The 22278-nt window shown below is 36.1% G+C and overlaps 1 protein-coding gene across 2 annotated transcripts in view; it reads left to right on the top strand.

Moving 5' to 3' along the window:
• The window catches only part of TARBP1 (TAR (HIV-1) RNA binding protein 1), a 39460-nt gene that overhangs the window by 6763 nt on the left and 10419 nt on the right, over positions 1-22278 (top strand). For both annotated transcript variants that reach the window (XM_065632256.1, XM_065632257.1), the window contains exons 7-21: positions 605-740; positions 1766-1862; positions 2718-2807; positions 4578-4716; positions 6427-6523; positions 6819-6994; positions 10235-10332; positions 11143-11304; positions 12848-13041; positions 13751-14006; positions 14093-14281; positions 17597-17796; positions 17932-18003; positions 19086-19206; positions 20607-20717. In XM_065632256.1, coding sequence (XP_065488328.1) covers positions 605-740; positions 1766-1862; positions 2718-2807; positions 4578-4716; positions 6427-6523; positions 6819-6994; positions 10235-10332; positions 11143-11304; positions 12848-13041; positions 13751-14006; positions 14093-14281; positions 17597-17796; positions 17932-18003; positions 19086-19206; positions 20607-20717 — 2138 coding nt within the window. The remainder of the gene's footprint in view (positions 1-604; positions 741-1765; positions 1863-2717; positions 2808-4577; positions 4717-6426; positions 6524-6818; positions 6995-10234; positions 10333-11142; positions 11305-12847; positions 13042-13750; positions 14007-14092; positions 14282-17596; positions 17797-17931; positions 18004-19085; positions 19207-20606; positions 20718-22278) is intronic.

Here is a 22278-nt window from a genome sequence, read left to right as displayed (position 1 = left end):
GATCTAACTGGATTAAATAAGGTTAGGACCAACTCTGTTCAGTACCCTCTATCTACAGGTACGTATTTTGGTAGGAAGCACCTTACATCTTTGTAATGCCATAGATGGCCTGTTTCTCTGCCCTGTCCCAAGGTGTATATTTTATCACAAAATGGAGGGTTTATGATTAGCAACCCTGAGACTGAATGAGCCGCTTCTGCAAATTGTAGCTGTGGTGTCCTGCTTTGGCCATGCCAGCATCCATTAAACTGGTTGAATCGCTGTGTACTTTTGTTTGCCATCAGCGGACTGAATAGCAGCTTAAAAAGGCATTGTCTAGTACTCAAAACAGTCAGAGTTAAAATTCCATTACTGAATATGGTGACTAGTGCAGATCACCAAAGCCAAAATTAGGTTTATTTCTGGTTATCTCCGTATCATATTACCTTACCGACCTTTGGAATGTACTTTTTACACTGAAATAATTCAGAAATTATTCTGTTGTCTTTCATTTAATTTTCAGAAATGATAATAACACTCTTCTTCTGGGGTCTGTGTCATTTAAATGCACTGGAGAACAAGAAATCACTCTGGATTGTTTGTCTTGTTTACTTTTATTTTTAAGGTAGTTTCCTGCTAAAATTTATTCAGAAGATGACCAGTAGACATTGGTGTGCTGTTCCCATTTTGTTTCTTTCTATGGCTCTGGCATATATCCCTGTGTGTAAAGTCCTGGGCACGGAAGGACTTCATGCTTTAAGGTAAAATGTACACTGCATTTTGTTCTTACAGAATTCTTGCAAAGAAATGTGCTGAACATCTGGAGAGCCAGGATTTAATTCATGTTGGTTACTTTGGGGAGGATGGGGTGGAAGGTTCTCTCTCCTTCATGCCAAATTCACAGAGGAAAGCAATTTAAGAACCAATGTATTTATATCTCTGTGTGACTTAAAAAATGAGTGTTTCGCCTTTCAGTCCTTTGTCATCACTTCATTTTTGGCATCATTTTTCCCTGGTCTTCCATACTTAATAACTGTTATATACCAAACTCCTTCTTTTTCTTCTAATTACATTACAGCCTTATTTAATGGCAGTTGAGGCTATATCAGGGAACAGCCCTCAAAACTGAAAACCGAAAGACTCATAAATAAAAGGCTAGGCAAAAGGTATTGGCATGTGTATTGTCCTCAATCACACTGTTTCCCAAGTGTCTGCTTTCATTTCTTACAGCCACTAAAAATCAATAATTATTCCAGTTTAATCAAATTTGAGCTTTGAAATAAAATCTTACTGGTAGTTGAAGGAATATTGGCTGAAAGTCATTTACCAAAAAAAAACCCAAGAAAAAAAACCCAAACATACCTCTGCTGATAAAAGAGCATTGAAGGTTTCTTTCAGTTTTGTGCTAGAGTGAGAATTTGTCAAATATTTCTCTGCTTGTTACAGATAGAAATGCAAGTATTAAATTATCAGTTTGAACTGATGTGATCATGGGGATTGTTCCTCTAGTTTTGTCTTTGTTCTGCTTTCCCCCCCTCCATGCTTATTATCTTGTCAGGTATATGCTTATCCAAGTTTTATTATCAGTTTTTGCAAGTATGTGTACATGTAGTCTTGGTTCTGGATTGTATGCTATCTGATCAGGCAATGATTGCGTTATAGTTAGTAGAATGTTTCTTAAATACAATCTAATGTATTGAAAATGGTTAATAATTAGCAAATACATGAAAATGTTTAAACTCCCTAAGTGTATCTTTTCTACAGTGCGTGTTTTTCCTCTTTGCAGAGATGTCCTCCAGTGTACTATGATTACACATCAGATTTTGTTGCGTGGAGCTGCTCAATGCTATCTTCTTCAAACAGCTATGCATTTGACAGATGTGGTGAGGTTTTTTGTGTTATTTTTGGTTGGTTGGTTTTTTTTTTTGTTCTTGGTGTAATAGAAATACACTAACACTTTTACAGGATAAATGGTATTAAAAAATTGCTAAATACAACATGGAACAACTGATGATGTTGGATTTGCAATTTTTTTAGTGACTACTTAAAAATTGTGCTATATAAGTATGGGTATACTTCTGTTAACTTCTGGTTTTCATAAGATGTATTTTTTTTATTACCTTTTATTAGTTGACGTTTTCTTGTAGGGTTTTCATGCAGTAATTATGGAATAGTATCCTCTTATGTTATCAACTGTATAAACTCAGCTTTTAACAGAGAGAAACTAAATGGACTTTTCTGAAATACCTAAGAGAATGAGTATTCATAATACTAGAATGCTGAAACTACCATTAATGTTGAAATAGCAAGACCTTAATTATTCAGTAAAGTATTCATGCTTCGGTTGTCTTATTGCGTGTTTGCTTTCTAGATGAGTCGCCATCTTCCATGTGGTGTGTTACAGCTATAAACTTGTCTGAGCAGAATTTCCTTTTGGAAATAGAGAAGTAGTACTTATCGGTGACTCTTAGTCATTTATGTATATTCATTTAAAAGGTGTCATCAGTGAATAGTATTATTCTTCTAGTCATTCATTAACTTGCGTATAGATTTGAATGCTTGGGAAAACCAAATTGTGTTCCTTGGTAAAAATAAGTTGGTCCAAAAGACACAAAAATGAGTCTGTCATGGAAAGGAAAAAGTCAGTTTCTTTTTCTGAAACTTGCCAGATGACAGCAGACTTCTTGAGTCCTTGTATATTCTGTTGGCAACTGTTGTAATTTCATGAATTTCTTCAGGATAAAGTGTCCATCCCAGAAGTTTCAAGCTTTCTTCTATCCCTTAGACCAGAGGAGTCCCTAAGGAGAGATACTATGTTGTGGATGGAGGTGAGAACTGAAGTTGGTTTTATGTTCATCAAACATTTTTTCATACCGATGCAAATATATTATTGCTAATTTAATATTTAAATAGCTAGCTGCTTTTACATTGATACATTCTAGAATTTCTGGGTGTGGAATCTGGATGGATTTGTGTTTCACTTGAGAGCTGTGAATTTTTGGTTTTTTTAGTTCTATAGAGGGGTTAATGTTAATCCTAAACAAATTATTCAGCAGATCCAAAGTGGAAGAATTCTAAGCGGGGAGAAAAATATGACTTTTTCTTTCCTCATGCAGAAATTCTGCAGAAGGAAAAGCTCTTTCTTGAGGCAGAGGGTTTGGGTTTTTTTGACCTACAGAGCTTGTATGTCTCAGTTCATTGTGTTTCCTAGAGTTCATCTCAATATTGCAGCTGTTGGGTGTAACCATGTTGAAATGCAAATCAGAATCAGGTCTTACTCAGGCTTTTTGTCCTTGAATACTGGCCCTTTAAGAGACTTCCGTGTGTTCATCACAATCCTAGTCTTCTGCATCCTTTGCCAAGATTACAGGAACTAAAATCACTATTGGTAAGTCTGTGCTAGTACCTGAAATCTCTTCCATCAGGGATCCGTGCTCACTCCTCTTGATGGTTGGTGACTTCATGGAGCACAAAGCAGGGTGCCTTGTGGAATCCACAGAGCCATGACTTGGGCTTCTCTCTCTGCTTTTATTAAGGATACCAGGTGGATCTAACGCCCTCAGCTGAAGCTGCTCTTGCTCATTGGGTTCTACAGCCAGTTGTTTCTGTATATTATCTACATTGTCTTTGTGGCTACTTCCCTCTAATTTCCCCTCAACTACCTGTTGTAAAATTTCATTTAATGGAAAGGAACACTATTCTGTAAGTTTGCTCTGTCTTTAGAGGTATAGTCTGCTAGTGTGGTGCATGTTATCCCTTTTAGTTCTGAAATTACTGTCCTGCGGATCCTGAGACTCTCAGAATGGGTCAGTATATGGGCCAAAAAAATTGTTTAAGAGCTGCTTCTGGTTTGCATGGTTTTTTTGATAAACCCAGCACTGGTAGGAATAACAGGGTGATATTGAAGGGAAAAATGTGCCTACCATGTAGAGTGAGATTGTACATTTTAAATTTCCAGAGGATGTGTGTGTTATGTCTTTGCAAGATGCAAAATTCTATGAAAAAGCCTCAAAGAAGAAATTATTTTATATAGAGAATACACTGGAGCCAACCAAACATGTAGCCATGACTTTGGTTTGTTCTACGGCAATATAATGATATATGATTTTTTTTTTGCATAATGTCCTCTTTTAATGTATGCTGCACTTTGCATCCTACTCAATTGATTTTTGGCATAAAAGTTGGTGTGGTTTGGTTTTTTGGTGTTTTTTTTTTTTCTTTTTTTTGGTTGTTGTTGTTTTGGGGGGGTTTTTTGTTTGGTTGGTTTTTTGTTTGTTTTTTAAGCAGCTCTCAGTAGATAGCACTTGGCCATTGGGAAGCCATTTTGAGACAAGGGAATTTTTACTACTCTTGCCTATTTTTAAGAGCTGGATTTTTTTCTCATGTTAGTACCAATCTTTTTTGGGGATGTTCTGAATTACTCTCTGGAAGAACCTTTTTTGATGTTAGTTAGAGGAGAGCGTGTTAAGCCTCAAGGGAGACACAGTTAATGTGTCTCACAGTATGGATTTGATGTCAGAGCTCATACTGTTACGTTGGTAATGTCAGTACAGAGTTGGCATGTATGGTTAAATAGTAACATACTGGATTTAATTTAGCTTTGCAGTTGGTTGCAAGTGAATGACGGATGCTTCAGAAAGTCTGTAACTTCTGATTTTGAACATCAAGAAACATCGTCATTATATCAATATGTATGCAGCCTTGTGAGAGAGTACCTTAAGACACCAGTATCTGAAAGTAAGTTAAATTAATATTAAAACGATTTCGAAGATAATTTAAGCAAAAAAATGACAAAAATCCTTTGGATTATAGAAGAGCTGTTTGTTTATATATATTTTACCTGTTAGAATTCTATTTAATTTGTGGTATTCATGATTATTAAATTTGAAATTTATTCCCTAATTCCAGTTCTCCTTCATAAAGTACAGTCCAGCAGTATTAGTTGAAAGTTAAGCCTTAATATCGAATTTTAAGGATGTGCTGGTGCTTGTCCGTTAGATTTATTTTGTTATTTTTGGTGATGTGTAAAAATGCTGGAATACGGGAGAAGAGGAGAGCACAAGGGAATGTGAACAGAGACAAGCTCTGTAGACTTTCTCAGCAGTGCTTTGCAAAATGACAGAGTGTATTTATGGAGAGAAATGCTGTACAGTTCTGCAGCTTGGCAGCTCATGACACACCTTCCTGTGTAGTGATGTTCTTCTGAGCTTGGACCACTTGCAAGCAGCTGCCACACATTATAACCAAGGAAGGTTGGTTGTATGCTGTATAAATATGCAGATAAATCCTGAAAGGACTTTTTTCTTTACTGCCACATTTTAAATTATTGTAACTTTAGTTTACAATTTTCTTTCAGATAAGTTGAAAGGAATGGCAAAATGACTTTTTGAATAGTTGATCTTTTGTGTGGTACTCACTTATTTGCTACTTAAGTACTGCAGTTGTATCAAATTTCATATAGTTTTATAATATCAGAAGTCAGCACTTCTTTTATTTATACCTATAGGAGATATAACAGCGAGGCCAGAATTTGCTAGTGATAAATAGCTTCAGAAGCTTCCTGCAGCCTGGGAAACTTCACTTGATTGTCTTATGGTTAGAAAAGTTGCAAGCAAACTTTGTCTATTGATATTCCAAGGTAAATGCTTTGCTAAAAATTTTGGCAGATCTTCTCTCCTTCCTGAAATGTTTGTTTAGTCCTTAGTCTGTATTATTTGTAGTTCCATGGCAAACATCTATGTTTCACTTCTAAAAAGTGATGTTGGCAATTTCCTGGTTCGGTATGATTCTAAGCTTACAAACAGGTCTGTGGAGGAAAAAAAAATCAACCATGTCCAGCTCCTTAAACTGGACCTCCAAAATGTGTTTTACTTCCTAAATTCCCAAAGCCAAAAACATACCAATCAAAAACCCCTAAAACTAACTTATGTACTGCTATTTAAGAAACAGTTTTATAAATATGGTGATATAGTCCTGTATAAAAGATAAAAGAGAAGCTTTGGTCAGATTTTTTATATTTCCTTTTGACAGAGTAGTTTTCATTCTTCAGATAACTTAGCTGGTCAAGATTGCAGCTGATGTTTCTGACGAAGCCTAGTGGAATTATTTTGTTGGTTAACTTCATTTGAATATGCTAATGTATTTTTAAAAGCAGTAGAAAAGTCTGTTGGGAGCTACTACATAATATAGCACTTTGCCTAAAATTGGTTTCAGCATAGAAGCCAATGAGATCAGCCTCTTCGAGGTGTAAAGGAAAAGCAGTTGTGTTTGAGTTCAGTTTATCTTGAGATAAAGGAATGCAAAAAAATAGTAGTAGTAATATTCTTGTTAGCATTGATTGTTGTTATACAACTGATTTATTTTAATAAGTTATAAACCCCAAAGTTTTAAAAGTAATGTGAAAGTATTTTTTAAATACCGTGAAAACTTTAAAATATCTTTAATTAGGAGAAAATTGCCCTATGCCTGACTGGTTTGAAGCTAAGCTTGTTGCAACAATGATTCTGTTGGCTGCAGATGTGGAGCAGATGAGGAATAAATGCAGGTAAGTATGAAATACCTTATTTTACATTTCTCTCTCTTTCAAATTCCTCACTCCTGAAGGATCTGGTGGAAGCCTGATCAAGTCAGGAATTGGTCGGTTTTTCTCTGTAGACTTTTGGTCAGCCTGATCATTCATTAGACCTTGCCCATTTGTTGCTGCAAACATACTGGGTAACATTTCTAAAGATACTTAAGTGACTTGGAAACGTGTGTCCTATTGATTTTCGTAAGTGACCTCAGCACTTAAGGCAGATACTCAGAAGAAGACTTTATTTTTGATTTTTGTTTTTGTGTAGTGGAAAAAGCAACATAGAATGGATTGAACTAGAGGCTTTCTTGAACCCTCTTCTGGATGTCTTGATGAAACTTGGCAGTAATGCTTACATACCAAGACTGAAAGCAGATAAAAGCCTACAGCTTCTCTTGAAGTTATTGCAGACCCGTTCGTTAAAATGTTCCAATACACAAGATGGTTAGTGATGTCTTCAGTATACTGTGTCTTTTTTAATTATAGTGTAACTAAAACTAAGGTACTTAATGTTTTAAGGCTATATTGTCAAATTATTACTGGCCTAGAGGTGGTAAATGTAAAAGTTGACAATCTGGCATATCTGTAACAAAATGGAGCTGTGGGTCCAGTCCTACAGGGGCTCTTCTGAAGGTGTCCCAAGGTCTGGGAACTGAGAATATGGAAGCCCTCTGAGAAAGCAATTGTTACCCATTAGTATTAGCTTAGCAGTTAGTTAAAATTTGGAGAGTGTGACCATATTACAAATATTTATAGGCCCGTTCTTTGCCAGTGCATGGATTCCATAAATCATTTAGATGATTCAAAAATAAGTTAGTATAGAAACCCAGTCTAACCTGCTTAGTTGCGTCAGGTTCAGCCAGAGCCTTCCCTGGGATCCTGCTGGCCATACTGTTTTCTGAGTTGATTGGTAGATGCTTTTGTCTCAACTAACACTATTTAAGCTGCAAAAAACAAGATGCCTCTGACTGTTTCACGGTATTGGGCACAACTTCAGTAGGCGTGCTTAACTGACTTGCTTCAATTTGGCCTTAGTTAAGAAGCAAAGCAGTTAAGAGATGCCCACTTAAGCACAAGCCTGATGATCTAACTGGGAGTTTGGGCGGGTTCAGCGTTTCAACTTGTAGACCTTTCAGGAAACTGAAAAAAGCTATGGAGTCCTTACTACTTTTATTAGAACTTGGTCAATTTGTAACCAGAATAGATCTTTTTTTTTCTTTTGTGAGAGCAAGTGAAAAATTGCATTTTTTTAAATGAATTAGGATGCTGAACTAGAAAAAGAGGGGCCTTGGCATTTGGGTTCTCTTTCTCTAGATTATGGTGGGATTTTTTTTTTCAGTATTTTTAAACCATGAAATACAAGAGTACTTTTGGAGCAGAAGCAACAGGTCTAGGCTTCTGCATGAAAAAAAAATCAGGTTCTGCATCCAGGTTTCATAAAGATGTCTAAATGCAACCCTGAAGCAAATGCGTAACCTAATTTTAAAAAGTGCTTTATACAGTCACCGCACTCTTGAATTTTAGCTGTTTGAAATAGCTGAGCACTAATTATGCAGACTGCTAAAGTTCCTATTGAGGGGTGGTCTCTGCTGGAGTGAATTCCTTCAGGTGAAACTCCAGTGGAAGATGTGCTCCAGCTGCCCGTGTGCATTCAGTCCACAGCACGAGGCCAGAGCAAGCCTGAAGCAGAACCCTCCAAAACACATGCGAGCGTGTGTTAAGTTTTTAGTGTCGAGTATTTAACTCTGTAAATCTGTTCCTTATGTGCCACTGTGTTTGCTAATATATATAATCAATAGGTCCTGCCTTGAGAACTTCGATGGCTGACTTCACATGTGAAGTTCTGCTCACAGAGCTCTTGAGGCACAGTGGGGTTGGGCATCACAGTGTCTCCCTCCTTTTGAACACCACCATAGGTGCTCCAGTCCAGGTCATCATCCGTAGAGTCTTTCAAGAGGCTTTTGGAATTGGACTTGTAATATTAAGTTAAACAAGGATTATTTTTCTTATATTACTTCCTATGATGTTTTTGTGCTGCTTCCTCCTGCTCAGGAGAGCCACGTAATAAATCTTATTTCCACAGCTGTGAACTGGCAATTTTGAGGGGCAGGGAGAGTAATGCTGTAAAACACAGATGTTTTGTTTCCGTGTTGAGTAAACAGGAGGAAAGAAGTCCTGTCTATAAAATGGAAAATTATAAAATGGGAGGGAAGAAGAAAGGAATTTAAGCTTGTAAAACAAAAATAATAACAATTGGGAAGTGTTTTATTTAAGAATACTTCAGTGGGGATAGACATGTCTGCAACATATGCTGAAAGCAGCAGCATTTTCCTACAGATTATGCTGTCTATACTGTTCTTAAACGTCACTATTTTAAATAGTAAGTTTTGGCTAGTTAGTTTTTGATAGTGTTACAGACCCACTGGTCGGGAATTGGATCTTACTGTCTTACGTGTTTATCTGAAAAATTTCGGAATTTTAGTTGCAGAAGATGTTTTAGTGATTTGAGACTTAGGATGAAACGTGGTAATAACCTGTCATAGTAAAACTGTTCTAAACAAGTTAAGCATTAGAAATGCGGTCCAATGAGCCACTTTAATAGAGAACATTGTAAGTAAGTGCAATGCAGATTTGGACCTTGTGGAAACATGTCCCTTTATATTTCTACCTTTTGAAAGCTTCCATTTCATAATAATTTTGCTACATGAAGTGTAACTTGGGGTCAACTCCACAAACCAAACAAACAACAACAAAAAACAAAACCAAACAAAAAACTTCCACAAAAAACAACCAACCAAAAAAATCCATGAGATAAAACTGCTTGGTAACTCTCCTAAATACTGAAACTGATGACCGATAGTTTTAGAACAAGATTGTCATGCAGAGTATTTTAACTCCATTTTCATATTGATATATTATTTCTTTGGCTTTCAGCTAGCCCTTACCCTTGAAGCACAGTTTGAAATGTGTTTGTTGTTAAATATGTTTTAGCAGAGTGAGCTACTTCCCTTGTGTAATAAACTTGTCTTTTTGTTTGTAGTATACTTTGTAGTCTAGCCTTTTCTTAGAGAAAGTATCACATTTCATGTTATAGCCTTGCATTTTTGTTTACAATGTTAAGCCAGGAACCTATGTGACTGGAATCTTGTAAGATTCTGTATATCCAAAGCTGAATTCTTTCTGAACAGGAAAAAAACAAACAAAAAACAAACCAACCACAACAACAAACAAAAACCCCAACTAGTTTTCACTTCTGTGTATATAAGAAATGGATAACTGCATTTTTCTCAGATACAATTAATTGCTGTATATGGAAACTTACTCTTCAATAAAGAAGAAAAGTTTATTATAAGCTGTTTGTGCAGAGGGTTGTGAATAGCACAAAAGTGTGCATAGAAAGTTGGAAAACTATGGTTTGGTCTTCTGGGTTTGTATAGGTTTTGGTCACTAACTCATTATAAATATCAGGAAAGAATACTGTCTGGTTTGACAAGCCCTATGACTTACACTGCTAAAGAGTACAGAGCTGTTTAAAGATATTCTTAGATATTTGAATACTTATTACAGTATAACTTTGTCTCTGTAACTGGATCTGCATGATATAATAAATTTCTTGAGGTAAGTGTATTTCTGTGTGTTAATACTGTTGTGTGGGGTTTGTTTTGTTTTGTTTTCTTCACGCAGATGGGGTATTGGTTTTTATCTGGAAATCTCTAATGACACCTGTGGAGAGTATTCTTGAGTTCATTCTCCGACAGCTTACTACAAATGAGTTAAGCACTGTAAGTAATTATTATGAGACGTACTTTGGTGTGGTTTTGCTTGTTAATTTGATTTACCAGTCTTCCTAGTTTTCATATCAAATCTTTGAACAGTCAATTTGCATAGAAATACTTATGTTAACTTTTTTTGAATGGGCACAGTAAGAATACAGAGGGGAAAAAAAGTAGTGTTTAGTGTCTGTAGTTAAATTCTTTGTTTCTTCTCAAATCTAAAGAAATCATATAGTAAGAATTCTTAAGTATCATATTGTACTGTATCATATCTACTATTACACTTGCGGACATAAGATGTTTGGAGCTTGGAGACTTTTAGTACTCAGCCTGGTTAACATCTTTATTCATTATCTTCTACTGTGCCCTTTGCTGTGGTCAGTGTTTAAGTTTATACCCCAAAGAAACCTGTGATTTTTGAAGCAAAATGACTTGATGGTAGTGGAGTTTGACTTCTTAAAAACACCCTGTTGAATGTATTGAAGAACTGCACTGCTTTTTAGAGAGAAGTGTACATGTTGCCTTCTTGAAAGAGCATTCAAGTCGTGTAAATAAAAAGACAAAAAGACCAAAATTCCTTGTCTCCCCCCCTGCCTAAACTAAACCAAAACCCAAAGAAACAAAACCCCAAACCAAACAAAAACCAAAACACCAACCAAAACCAAATAAAACAAACCCCTGCAAAATTAAAGAAAAGGTTATTAAACTTCAGTGACTGTTGTTGTCATTCTGCTGTCATTCATTACTATTAGTTTGTTTTCTTTCTTTTAAGTTTCCTCCTGTTGATACTTCAGTTTACCTTTGTTTCCTCATTTTTAGGTTGGCGACCTGGATCGTTGTGATCTATACTTAGCTTTAATTCCAGAGATAGTGAACTTGTGCTTGCAAGTCAGCTGGAAGAAAGTACCATCTATCAAGAATTTCATTTTGTCCCTGACAAATGCATCTATTTGTAATCTTCAGGAGAGAAATTATGAAGAGGTAATTTAACATTATTTATGACAGTAAATATTAATATAAAATAAACCAGTAAATTTTAATTAAATATTTTATTTGTAATGCTTATATAATTATTAGGTTATATGTAAATCATTCTATAGACACACTATAAATACAACTTAAAATCGAAATAAAATATTTAAACATTATTATACATATTAATGTAAATATATATAATAAAATAATTAAAAGTTTGTGTGTATATATTCCCTAATATATATGTGTGTTTAGTTGGTAGTATAATGTTAACTTAAAATACTTGTAGCTAAGATTTTCAGTACTTTGGTTTTCTCTACATTGAATTTCTTAGAAGTCTATATAGCTAAAGTAAAACTTTAGTTGTAATAATGGACTATGTGTACTCAAAAGCTTTTTCCTCAAATATGAACCAGTCTTACTGAGGGAGTTACTGCTAAATGAAGATGCCTTTTTTATTAATGATTTATTAAATTTCCAAGCTGGAACATAGAGAGAAAAATAAATTCCAGAACCCAGCCCCATAGTTGTATGTATTAGGCTAGTATATCTGGAGTAGATACATTTTCAAAAGGTAAAGATACATTAATAAGTTCTATAAAAGGAGGAGATTTAAATTAAATTTTGTTGGGCGGTATAATCTTTGGTATTTTATGGGTTGAATTATTGATCAAGAACAGTTAATAATACATGATAAAGATTGTAAGTATTTGATTTGCTAGGTTTACTTTTCTAAGGAAACAAAGAGCAAGGCTTTTTTTTTTTTTTTTTTTCCCCTTTGGTTATGTGAATTATATACTTGTTCCGGTAGTTTCAAAGTAAACATTTTATGGTTCAAGCTTAGTGTTCACTGGGGACCTCTACCAATTTATTTTGAATTCAGTGGAATTACACTGTCATGATTATTTCAATTGCATATGTAGTACATCTTCAGTTTAAGAAGGAAAAAAAAATGCTGAGTAATTACAAATGAGAAAAATCTTTTCTGTGCTTTAGACAGCTGAAAGTAACTTGAAGATATTTAAATAACATTGAGCTTTTAATACTCTTGGGTAACTATATCCTTTTGACTTTTTTTTACCGAGACGTTTTATTTTGTGCCTCTTGCAATGTATCTGTTTATCTCACAATCAGAGTAGGTGTTGTGACCTTTTAGCCTCTTGGAGCATGTAGCATGTGGTATTCTGAATTTTAGCTGTCTTGTTGTACTGAGTTTCTCACTACATGGACCGGCATCTTTTCTCTAATTGCCGTCCAGCAATATGTATAAACTGCTACCTGGCAAGACAGAAGTGTTCCACTATAGTTGAGCTACGCACCTACACTTAATGAATAAGTGGCTATAATTTGCAAGATCTATAGTTTTTTCAGGGCTTGCAACTTGTGATTGATTGTAATCTGACTGACCCAGCCAAGCAATGCTGTGTTATGCATAGGGTAAGAAAATAAGGAAGAAGGAGGATGCTGAGTTGGTACCTTATGGTGTCCGAGGTATCACTTTAGAAGAAATCGGTGTATGTTTGTTCATGTATGATTTGGTTTTAATTAGGAGCCGAAGCTTAAGGAACAAATTAAAAAAATAGCTAGCATGGCATCACTTACAGCAGTTTGTGAGATACTGGATCAGAAACCTGAAGCACACCTTGAATCTCTGCCTTCTGTGGATGCTCTGAGGAGATGTATTTCCTTTTCTCGGTTTAATGAAATATTGAAGAAGCCATCTTATATTGAAGAAAAAAGTAGGTATGTCTGTGCTATAGCTTTGATAATTCTCCAGAATAAATTTGATTAGCATGGAGCAGTGATTAAGATGCTGGGTTTTCCTGTTCTTTTCTTTGATAACTTTTTGCCAAGATAAAAATGAAGAATTCTGGACACAAACTGTTTACTCAGTTGCTCTTTTGTTTTTACATTCAGGTTTTAGAACATTAAAGCAGCCATAACTGATCAGACCAAAGGTTCTTTTGCTCAGTCCTCTAGACATATGAAGCCAGAGCTAGCTTTGAACATTGCTTATCCTTATGCCACCTTAAATATTGCAGGCAAATTAAATAAACCTTGCACAAAGCCACAGCACGTACACAAGCAAATTTAAATGGAAATTATTTATTGTTGGAGAAGGGAAGCCTAAAGCAGGCCTAGGGGTGAAAAAACAAATACTTAGTTAACAAAAAAAGATGGACAGCATATAGTGATGTTTCCATTGAATATTCTTCAAGATTTTTATGACTGAGGAATCTGCCTGAGCCCAGAACTGATTTTTCTGTGTTTAAAAAACTTTATTTGTAGATTTCTCTTCCATGATCTTGTCCAGACTCCCCTTCACCCTGTGTAAATTTTAGCGTTTCGAAGAAGTATAATGAGTTTGTACAGTTAAGCTGTTCCTGGTGCAGTAGAAAAGTGCAAGACAAATTAATACAATATATATTTCAGAATAATACTCTGATTACAGCTTATGTGAAGAAACAACATCTCAAGGATGGGGGAAAATTGTTGCACGCTATGTTCATGACCAGTGGATTTGCCTTCGTTTTGTTTTAAATTCATTTCCAACACTGGCTCAAGAGCATGAAGAAACTTCAGAAATGTCGTTATTTACAGTTGAAAGGTCAAGAAAAATTCTAGAGTCTGCATTAGAAGCCCTAACTATTCTTCCTTCAGACCAAGTTATACCTGTGTTTGACTGCATGAAAGTCCTTGTTCCCAAGGTAAAAGATAAAACAACTACACAGTATTAATAGTTTTGGCGTGGATTTTTTTGTCAAATGTAACACTTTATTCTCTTTGTTTTCAGCTTCTGGACTCAGTGGAGTCTCTCTGCATAGAAGCCTTTGATTTGGCTTGGAAAATTATATCCTCGTTGAGCAACACACAGCTAATATTTTGGTCCAATCTAAAAGCTTTTGTTCAGTTCATCTTTGATACCGAGGTTCTAGCTGTGGCTGCAAGTGCAAAGCATCAAGCATATGCCAAAATAAAAGAGGTCAGTTTATGCTCGTTTCCCAAGAAAGAATTCTTAAATTTTATCTGGATCTAAAAACGTATTTTACTGCTTATTTATCTTTCTGCTGTTGATGTGAGTTTTTCATTTCCAAAATGTACTAGTTTGAGAGTCTTAAGACAAAAGATGAGAAATAGATTAAGGATAAAATATATAGTTTATTCTCGTAACACAGAAAATGAAAAGTACTTTTTGTTTGTTTGTTTTTCCTCCCCGCCCCCCCCCCCCGACTGTTGTATATCTTCTGCAGTCAGCAAAACAAGTTTTTATTTTACTTTACATACTTTCTCTTGAATATTTTGTTCAGGATTAGCCACCCAAACTGTCACAAACTGTTAATATTCTGGAAAAATTGTGCCTTTTTCTAATAGTTTGGTCTTCATGAAAATATTTTCTTAAATGATAAGTTAGAACGGTTCAAAACTTTAGCACATACTGTTGCATAAGCCAACTTTAACTGCTGCTTTTTTTTTTTTCTTCTATGAGTCCAGGGGTAGAAAACATAAAAATCATAGTCACCTTAGAGTTCAATTTAATACTGCGTGGTAGAGCTGCCTCCGTAGTTAAGAACAGAAAAAAAAATTTTTACTTTTTTTTTTTTGGTAAAAAGTATGCAGCTACCTGTATTCTCAAAGTCCTTGCATATGTCATGGTGTTCTTTTTTTGTTTTGAGTCGCTAAAACTGTATTCAGTACTGGGATGTTGATTCATCTTGGCTCTAGACACTGTGAAGTTTACTCTTTTCTGCATAATCTTTTTTGGGTTTTTTACTTTTTTCTCCCTCTGAGCATCAATTAAATGCTTGTGCAGAACAGTCCACAGCAAGACTTTTACCAGAGCAGTGGTACATTGTATATTAGTTACCAGTATATATGTGTTCTTGACTTAGTGTGCCATGTGCTGCTTTGGCCGTAGGACAGAAATCACAATAGGAAGGGTTGCAGTTTTGCTTTGAAGTCACCATAAATAGCTCTGTCCTGGTGTTGGACTCATGACTGTAAATAACAGAAAATTTTTCAGCTTTATTTTCAGCCCAGACACTCCAAAATGGTATTTAATAAAATATAGAAAAATGGACACTTCCTAGCTATTAAAAATTGCTGTGATATCTCCATATTAGCCTTAAGTATCTTAAAATATAGTCCTGTTTATTTTCTCTTCGTTCTTCTTGAAAGTGTGCTTCAGATGAATTTTACTCTCATCTATTTTAAACAGTAGATAACACTTTTTGTAGTCTTCATGTGGACCCAAGCCAAAATCAGATATGTATGCAAAGATGGTAAAATATCTCTTCAGCTTTAGGAACCTTTCCTTTTAATGAATATCTGTAATGAATAATTGTATGGTCGGTGTTGTAGTAACTGATGACCCGTAGCTTTTTTTTTCCTTTGATCTTAAAGTTGATTTAAAGTCTCAGAATTACTGTCTTAACTTCAGTGTTAGTACGTCAAGCATTATGTAAGGTGTATTTTGCCGAGTCTTTAGTCTGTGTGACAGCTATCCCGTTGTCTGCAGTGGGACATACCATGGCAGCAGGCACCAAGGAGGTAATGAAGGTCTCCTATACTCAACAAAGGGCATCTGGTCGAGCCACCTTCTGCCCCTTCCAAAGAAAATGAAGAGAAAGTTCCCAAGCAAGTGTCTACTTACGTATATTCTTATCCCACCCTTGGCAGTCCCTGTTGCCATTGACCCCTTGTGCAATGGCTGTGTAGTTGTAGCTAAGGAGAAAGGAGAAATGGAACTGCCTGATACTGGTTTGTCACAGAAGCATAATTTTAATTTTGTCTACTGCAGTGCACTCTGTCTTTTTAATAGCAGAAGGGGTGGAACAAAGGGGGTTTGAGCCAAAAAAGGGGACTATTGCTATGGTAGAATCCAGACGGGCTTCTGCAGTGGTGCCCAGAGCACTGTGTTCTTAGGCTTCATTTCTTCTGCTGCTTTTTTCTTTTTTCTTTGACTTATTCAAGTGTTAATTGTGCTGGAACTTGAGTTTTTACGTGTTTGCTGCACTTTTACTATCTTAATGAAACAACTGAAAAACATTCCGGGATTTTTAGAAATGAATAGTAAATATCATGCTGCTTCTCAGGTGAACCACAATAGTTTGATTTTGGAATTATTAGGAAAGCTACAATGCCTGTCTTTGCACTAAAAGAAAACTTTGAATTCTTTATAAAAAGGCACAGTGTTTCGGGGGGGAGAGGAGGGTGGTGTTTAGTGTGTGGGGGGGTTTTTTGTTATTTGTTTGTTTTGTTTTTCCCCAAAAGGTGTTTCTTCAGAGTGCATTTCAGTATTTCAATTTAGGCTCTTCATGAGCTTTTTGGTGCTTTAATCCTTAGCAATTCAGAACAACTTTCTCTAATACAAACAGAATTATTGTCAGAGAATTGTCACGTTATGAAAAGTATTGTTTTGGAGCAGGGAAGAGAAGCAGCTTTGTCTTCTAAGAGCTGTCACACCTTCTGGAAAACCATTCTCATGAGCATCTTTAATTGATGTTGTCTGAAAAGGAATTTACAAAAAAACCCACCTGTTAATTCTGGATCTCCCTGTCCTTTCCCATAATGCTTGCCAGTTCATAAAAAAAGCTACTTTGTAACTGAAGTGTACTCTTGCACTTAACTTAATGAAGGGAGTAGGGAAGGAAAATTTTGGGGCTGCTTTTCTTGTTTTATTTTTCTCCTTTTTGGAGAATTTCTAGATAGCGGTTTCATATATCTTAAATATGCTCCCCTCAAAACAAAACGCCCCACAAAAAAACCAACCAAACAAAACCCAACAAAAAACAAAACCAAAAAAAGGTAAATGGTACAAAGATGTTTTTCCACATTAACTGTGAGCTTGAACTTCAACATGAATGTAATCCTTATTAAAGAAGAGAATTAGTGATATGGCTACCTACGGAAGAATTTTTTTGTGTTTTGGTGTTTTGTTTTGGTTGTTTTTCCTAAATTGATAAGGATTGATTATAAACACCACATTTGTAGTCACTGAAGTAAGCTGAGGTGCATTTCTTCCATTTATCAGGAGCAAAGCATCTGGTGTTATAGAACTGAGCCTTGCTTAAACAGATAGCTTTTGTTAACATAAACATGTACCGGGCCAAGTGTTGCCCATTTACCTGCCCTTAGAATGGGGAATGGTAAATCGATTGAAGAAAGAATTAACCTGAGCATATCGAGGATGCAGAAGGAAATCAGACCTGCTAAAATAGATATCACTGCAATATTATTCTAATAACTCTAGCACTTCTGAAAACTAAATTTTGAATCTTTTATTTCTTATTATTTTCAGATAATTTTCAAGCTCATAGATATGTCCACTACAAAGACTGGAGTCTTCAATGTAGTCCTTAGTCATTGTTGTCGATCTTGGATTTTTCCCACTGTTGATAAGGGAAGTGCCTTGACAAATTCTTTCTTAAATGCTGGAAATTATTGTGAACTTATCACTGAGGCTTGTGTCTTTGGAACTGTATTTAGGAGGGATCAAAGGTATAAAAAAAATCTTTATATTCGCTATTATTCTGTGCACTTTGCTTTCTTTTAAAATTTGAGATAACTATTGAAATATTTTTTTTGTATGCTATTCTACTAATTTTGTAACTTTGTCTTCTTTCCTATGTGAAGACTTATTCAGGATGTGCATGCCTTCATAGAAAGTCTTGGAGAAAAATGTGCAGCAAATGTTGTTACAGAAAGGTAATGATTTTGAGGATACGTCTTAGAATCTTTAGTTTGAATTGTGTCTTCAGTACGATTGGTGCTACAGTAGGAAAGATGCTCTTTTTGAAGTCAGCTTCATGTATTCTTAACTTTTAATATCAGTCAAAGGGATATACGTCACATAACATTTTTCTACATTTTGTATTTGAAATATGAATGTAAAGTATTTTCAGGAAAATTTGTTAACCTGAATGGAACTTGAAATAACTAATTCATTGTTTCACCTCGTAGAAGTAATACTTCTTGGGATGCGGATATTTTACCGACAGTTAAGAGACTCAGGATTTAATGCAGCCAGATTTGGAGCTTGACTTTTTAACATTGGTTGTTGGCCTTTTTAGCTTGCATACTGGCCATAGGTTCCGTCTCCAGTTTTTTGAAAGAGGGACATTGGCCGCTGGATTATTTGAACTTCTTTTGTAGCTTCACTCTCACCTTTACTCCGTGGAAGAAAGTCAGAGAAACAGTCTAAAATAGTGCTTTGGGAAGTGTTACTAGTTGTCAAGACCTGAGTTTCTAAAAATCTGCTACCACTTCTAGTTCAGTACTCCTGTATTTTCTCCCAAGAGTTTTTTGGTTTCCAAAACATCTGGTTGTGACAGTCTGCAGGTGTGTGATGCTTTGTTACGTATAATGTCATTAATTCTGCTCTTGACATTAATTATTCCAGATGTCCCTGAGTAACTAATATCAATTGAGTATTGTTTTGGACTAGAATAAATATTTGATCAAAACTGTAAGCATGAATTAGTTGTTTAAAGATTACAGTTTAGAAAAACTTCTTTATATTACAACTATTTCTGTAGAAGATTATCTTAAACACTTAGATGGTATTGAAGACCTGTAGATAGAAAGAGGGGCAGGTTATCTGGAGCTCACTACTTTTGTTCATCAGTAACTATGAACAGAGCTTAAAATTCTGGTTCTGGGTATTTGCATATTGTTTCAATACAGACAACTTGTTCAAGATGATGTTTGGTGCTTTTATAATTTAGGAATTATCTTGGTGTGAAGAAGTAGAGTTTGATTTTTTTTTTTTTTTAATTAATATTTTACAGTACAAATCGAGATGATCACTACATTCGGGTTTGTGCTATTAAATTTCTGTGCTTGTTGGATGGATCAAATATCTTGCATAAGACGTTCATGGAAGACATTTTCATCAAACTTCTTGATAAAGTAAACTTCATTTCTCTTGGTATATAAATGTAATGTTAGTACAATTATTAAAACAGAGTATTTACAGTTGACAGGATGTATTCACAGTTCTTTGTATAGCCTGTCTAGATTTGCCCAGTAATATTCCTTTTTTTTTTTTTTTTTTTTTTTTTTGTTATGAGACAGGAGTTAATTCAACCAACCCAAAATAGTGAAAAATGTCTTTCAGGTTTATTTTTCTTTTTAATGGATTTTCTAACTTCACAAAACATTATCCAGATTGTAACCATTAAGAATCTTCTTTTAGGCTGCATTTTGAAACACCACGTTTCACTTTAACAATTGCAGACTACCTTTTGAATTCAGAACTGTTGTCTCCTTAGAAGGCCTTTATAAATAGGATTAATGGAGAAGGTTGGGTCTGATTTTCATTTATATCATAGCTGCTTATGCATTGACACTAGTGTAAAATCAGTGGTAAATTACTACAGCTGCTATTGGAGCATCACCCGTGCATTCCGGCACTATAGAATTCTGGTTTTGTCTGAAGAACAAGAATTGGGTGGTCCTTCATTCCTGACAATTAAGTACTGGAGAAAAATGGTTAATATCTGTGTTGTAAGACTGATCAAATGGCAAAAGTGATCTTTAAAAGTTACTTCCTTACTTGCTTAAACATGTAAAAATAAAGTGTATTTGCATTTTAATATTAATATAGGACTTGGATGACCAAATAATTTTCTTCTGAAAAAGTTAAGGAAATTGTTTTGTCTGTCATGTATTTTGAAGGCCAAAACAGAGTATGTAGGGAAAGGATCTGAGCTATATGCGAACATGAATGGCAAATCTTTTTAAAGCTCTGTTTATCTCGTCTATTGTCTTTCACGTAAAACATCTTGCAGAATATCAATTCTGTCTCAAAACTAGAGCTGTAGTTACAAGCTGATCTAATTGATAGCATGACTAAACCCATTTTTAAAATGTGGACACTGAAGGAGAAATGTTTCCATTTACATAGTCATCTCTTCACCTAGGATCTTTAGTTTTTATATACCTAAATGACAGCTTGAGTCTTCATGCTCCATTTTAATAGTACTATTTTAATTATTTATATACAGTAGGTGCTGTAAATTCGTCAAGTTTCTGCTGTTTGAAGAGTCTTAATACCTAACATTTTTCTGCTCTTAAGTATAAATACTAAGTGGAATTGTATTTTTTTTTTTTCAAATTTCCAAACTTCTCATGGACCAGCTTCAAAATTTTCTTCTAAATAAATGAAATTAGTGTATTTTTCCTAACTTTAAATATAAAGTTGATACTAGCTGTGCAGTTGATGTTGCTTTCTCAGTACAATAAAGTATATTTACATATATTAGATTTTAAAGGAAGAATTGGTTATAAACCTTTCAATTTGCTTTTAGGATGAACTGGTATCCAGATCTAGAACACGCTATTATGCAAACTCTTTACAGCATAGGATTAAAAACCGGGTATGGCAGACACTCCTCGTTCTTCTTCTGAAGCTTGACAAGGTATTGCTCTTCACTGTGAATTCTTAAACAGATAAATAAATACCTACTTTCAAGAATAATTTAGTTTTCATGCAGACTGCATGTGTTAAATACAGCAGCATACAAAAGGTATGTAATCTCCGTGCTTGATGTAGAAGCTTTGTGTGGTTTCGTTCTTTCAGTCTGAAGTCTTTGCTAAGTCCTGGGAAACACGAGAGGTGCCTGAGGACTGGAGGAAAGCAAATGTCACTGCAGTCTTCAAAAAGGGCAAGAAGGAGGACCTGGGTAACTATAGACCAGTCAGCCTCCATCCCTGGAAAAGTGATGGAACAACTTATGCTTGGTGCCATCTCAAGGCATGTCAAGGATAAGAGGGTCATTAGGGGCAGTCAGCATGGCCTCACCAAGGGGAAGTCGTGCTTGACCAACCTCATAGCCTTTTATGAGGACATAACGAGGTGGAGAGATGATGGCAAAGCAGTGGATGTGGTCTATCTTGACTTCAGTAAAGCATTTGACACCATCTCCCACAGCATCTTCACAGCTAAACTGGGGAAGTGTGGTCTGCACAATTGGGTAGTGAGGTGGACTGTGAACTGGCTGAAGGAGAGAAGCCAGAGAGTCGTGGTCAATGGGGCGGAGTCTGGTTGGAGGCCTGTATCTAGTGGAGTCCCTCAAGGGTCAGTATTGGGACCAGTACTATTCAGTATGTTCATCAATGACTTGGATGAGGGAATAGAGTGCACTGTCAGCAAGTTTGCTGATGACACCAAGCTGGGAGGAGTGGCTGACACGCCAGAAGGCTGTGCTGCCATCCAGCGAGACTTGGACAGGCTGGAGAGTTGGGCAGGGAAAAATTTAATGAAATATAATAAGGGCAAGTGTAGAGTCTTGCGTCTGGGTAGGAACAACCCCAGGTTCCAGTATAGGTTGGGGAATGACCTATTAGAGAGCAGTGTAGGGGAAAGGGACCTGGGGGTCCTGGTGGACAGCAGGATGACCATGAGCCAGCACTGTGCCCTTGTGGCCAAGAAGGCCAATGGCATCCTGGGGTGTATTAGAAGGGGGGTGGTTAGTAGGTTGAGAGAGGTTCTCCTTCCCCTCTACTCTGCCCTGGTGAGACCGCATCTGGAATATTGTGTCCAGTTCTGGGCCCCTCAGTTCAAGAAGGACAGGGAACTGCTGGAGAGAGTCCAGCGCAGGGCCACAAAGATGATGAAGGGAGTGGAGCATCTCCCTTATGAGGAAACGCTGAGGGAGCTGGGGCTCTTTAGCTTGGAGAAGAGGAGACTGAGGGGTGACCTCATTAATGTTTATAAATATGTAAAGGGTGAGTGTCAGGAGGATGGAGCCAGGCTCTTCTCAGTGACAACCAATGATAGGACAAAGAGCAGTGGGTATAAACTGGAACACAGGAGGTTCCACTTAAATTTGAGAAGAAACTTCTTCACGGTGAGGGTGACAGAACACTGGAACAGGTGCCCAGGGAGGTTGTGGAGCCTCCTTCTCTGGAGACATTCAAAACCCGCCTGAATGCCTTCCTGTGTAACCTCATCTAGGTGTTTCTGCTCCGGTGAGGGGA

The sequence above is a fragment of the Caloenas nicobarica genome, chromosome 3 (assembly GCF_036013445.1).
Source record: "Caloenas nicobarica isolate bCalNic1 chromosome 3, bCalNic1.hap1, whole genome shotgun sequence".
In the NCBI taxonomy this organism is placed as follows: Eukaryota; Metazoa; Chordata; class Aves; order Columbiformes; family Columbidae; genus Caloenas; species Caloenas nicobarica.
Note: the sequence above shows the minus strand (reverse complement) of the source record. Positions and strands in the feature narration are given on the sequence as shown.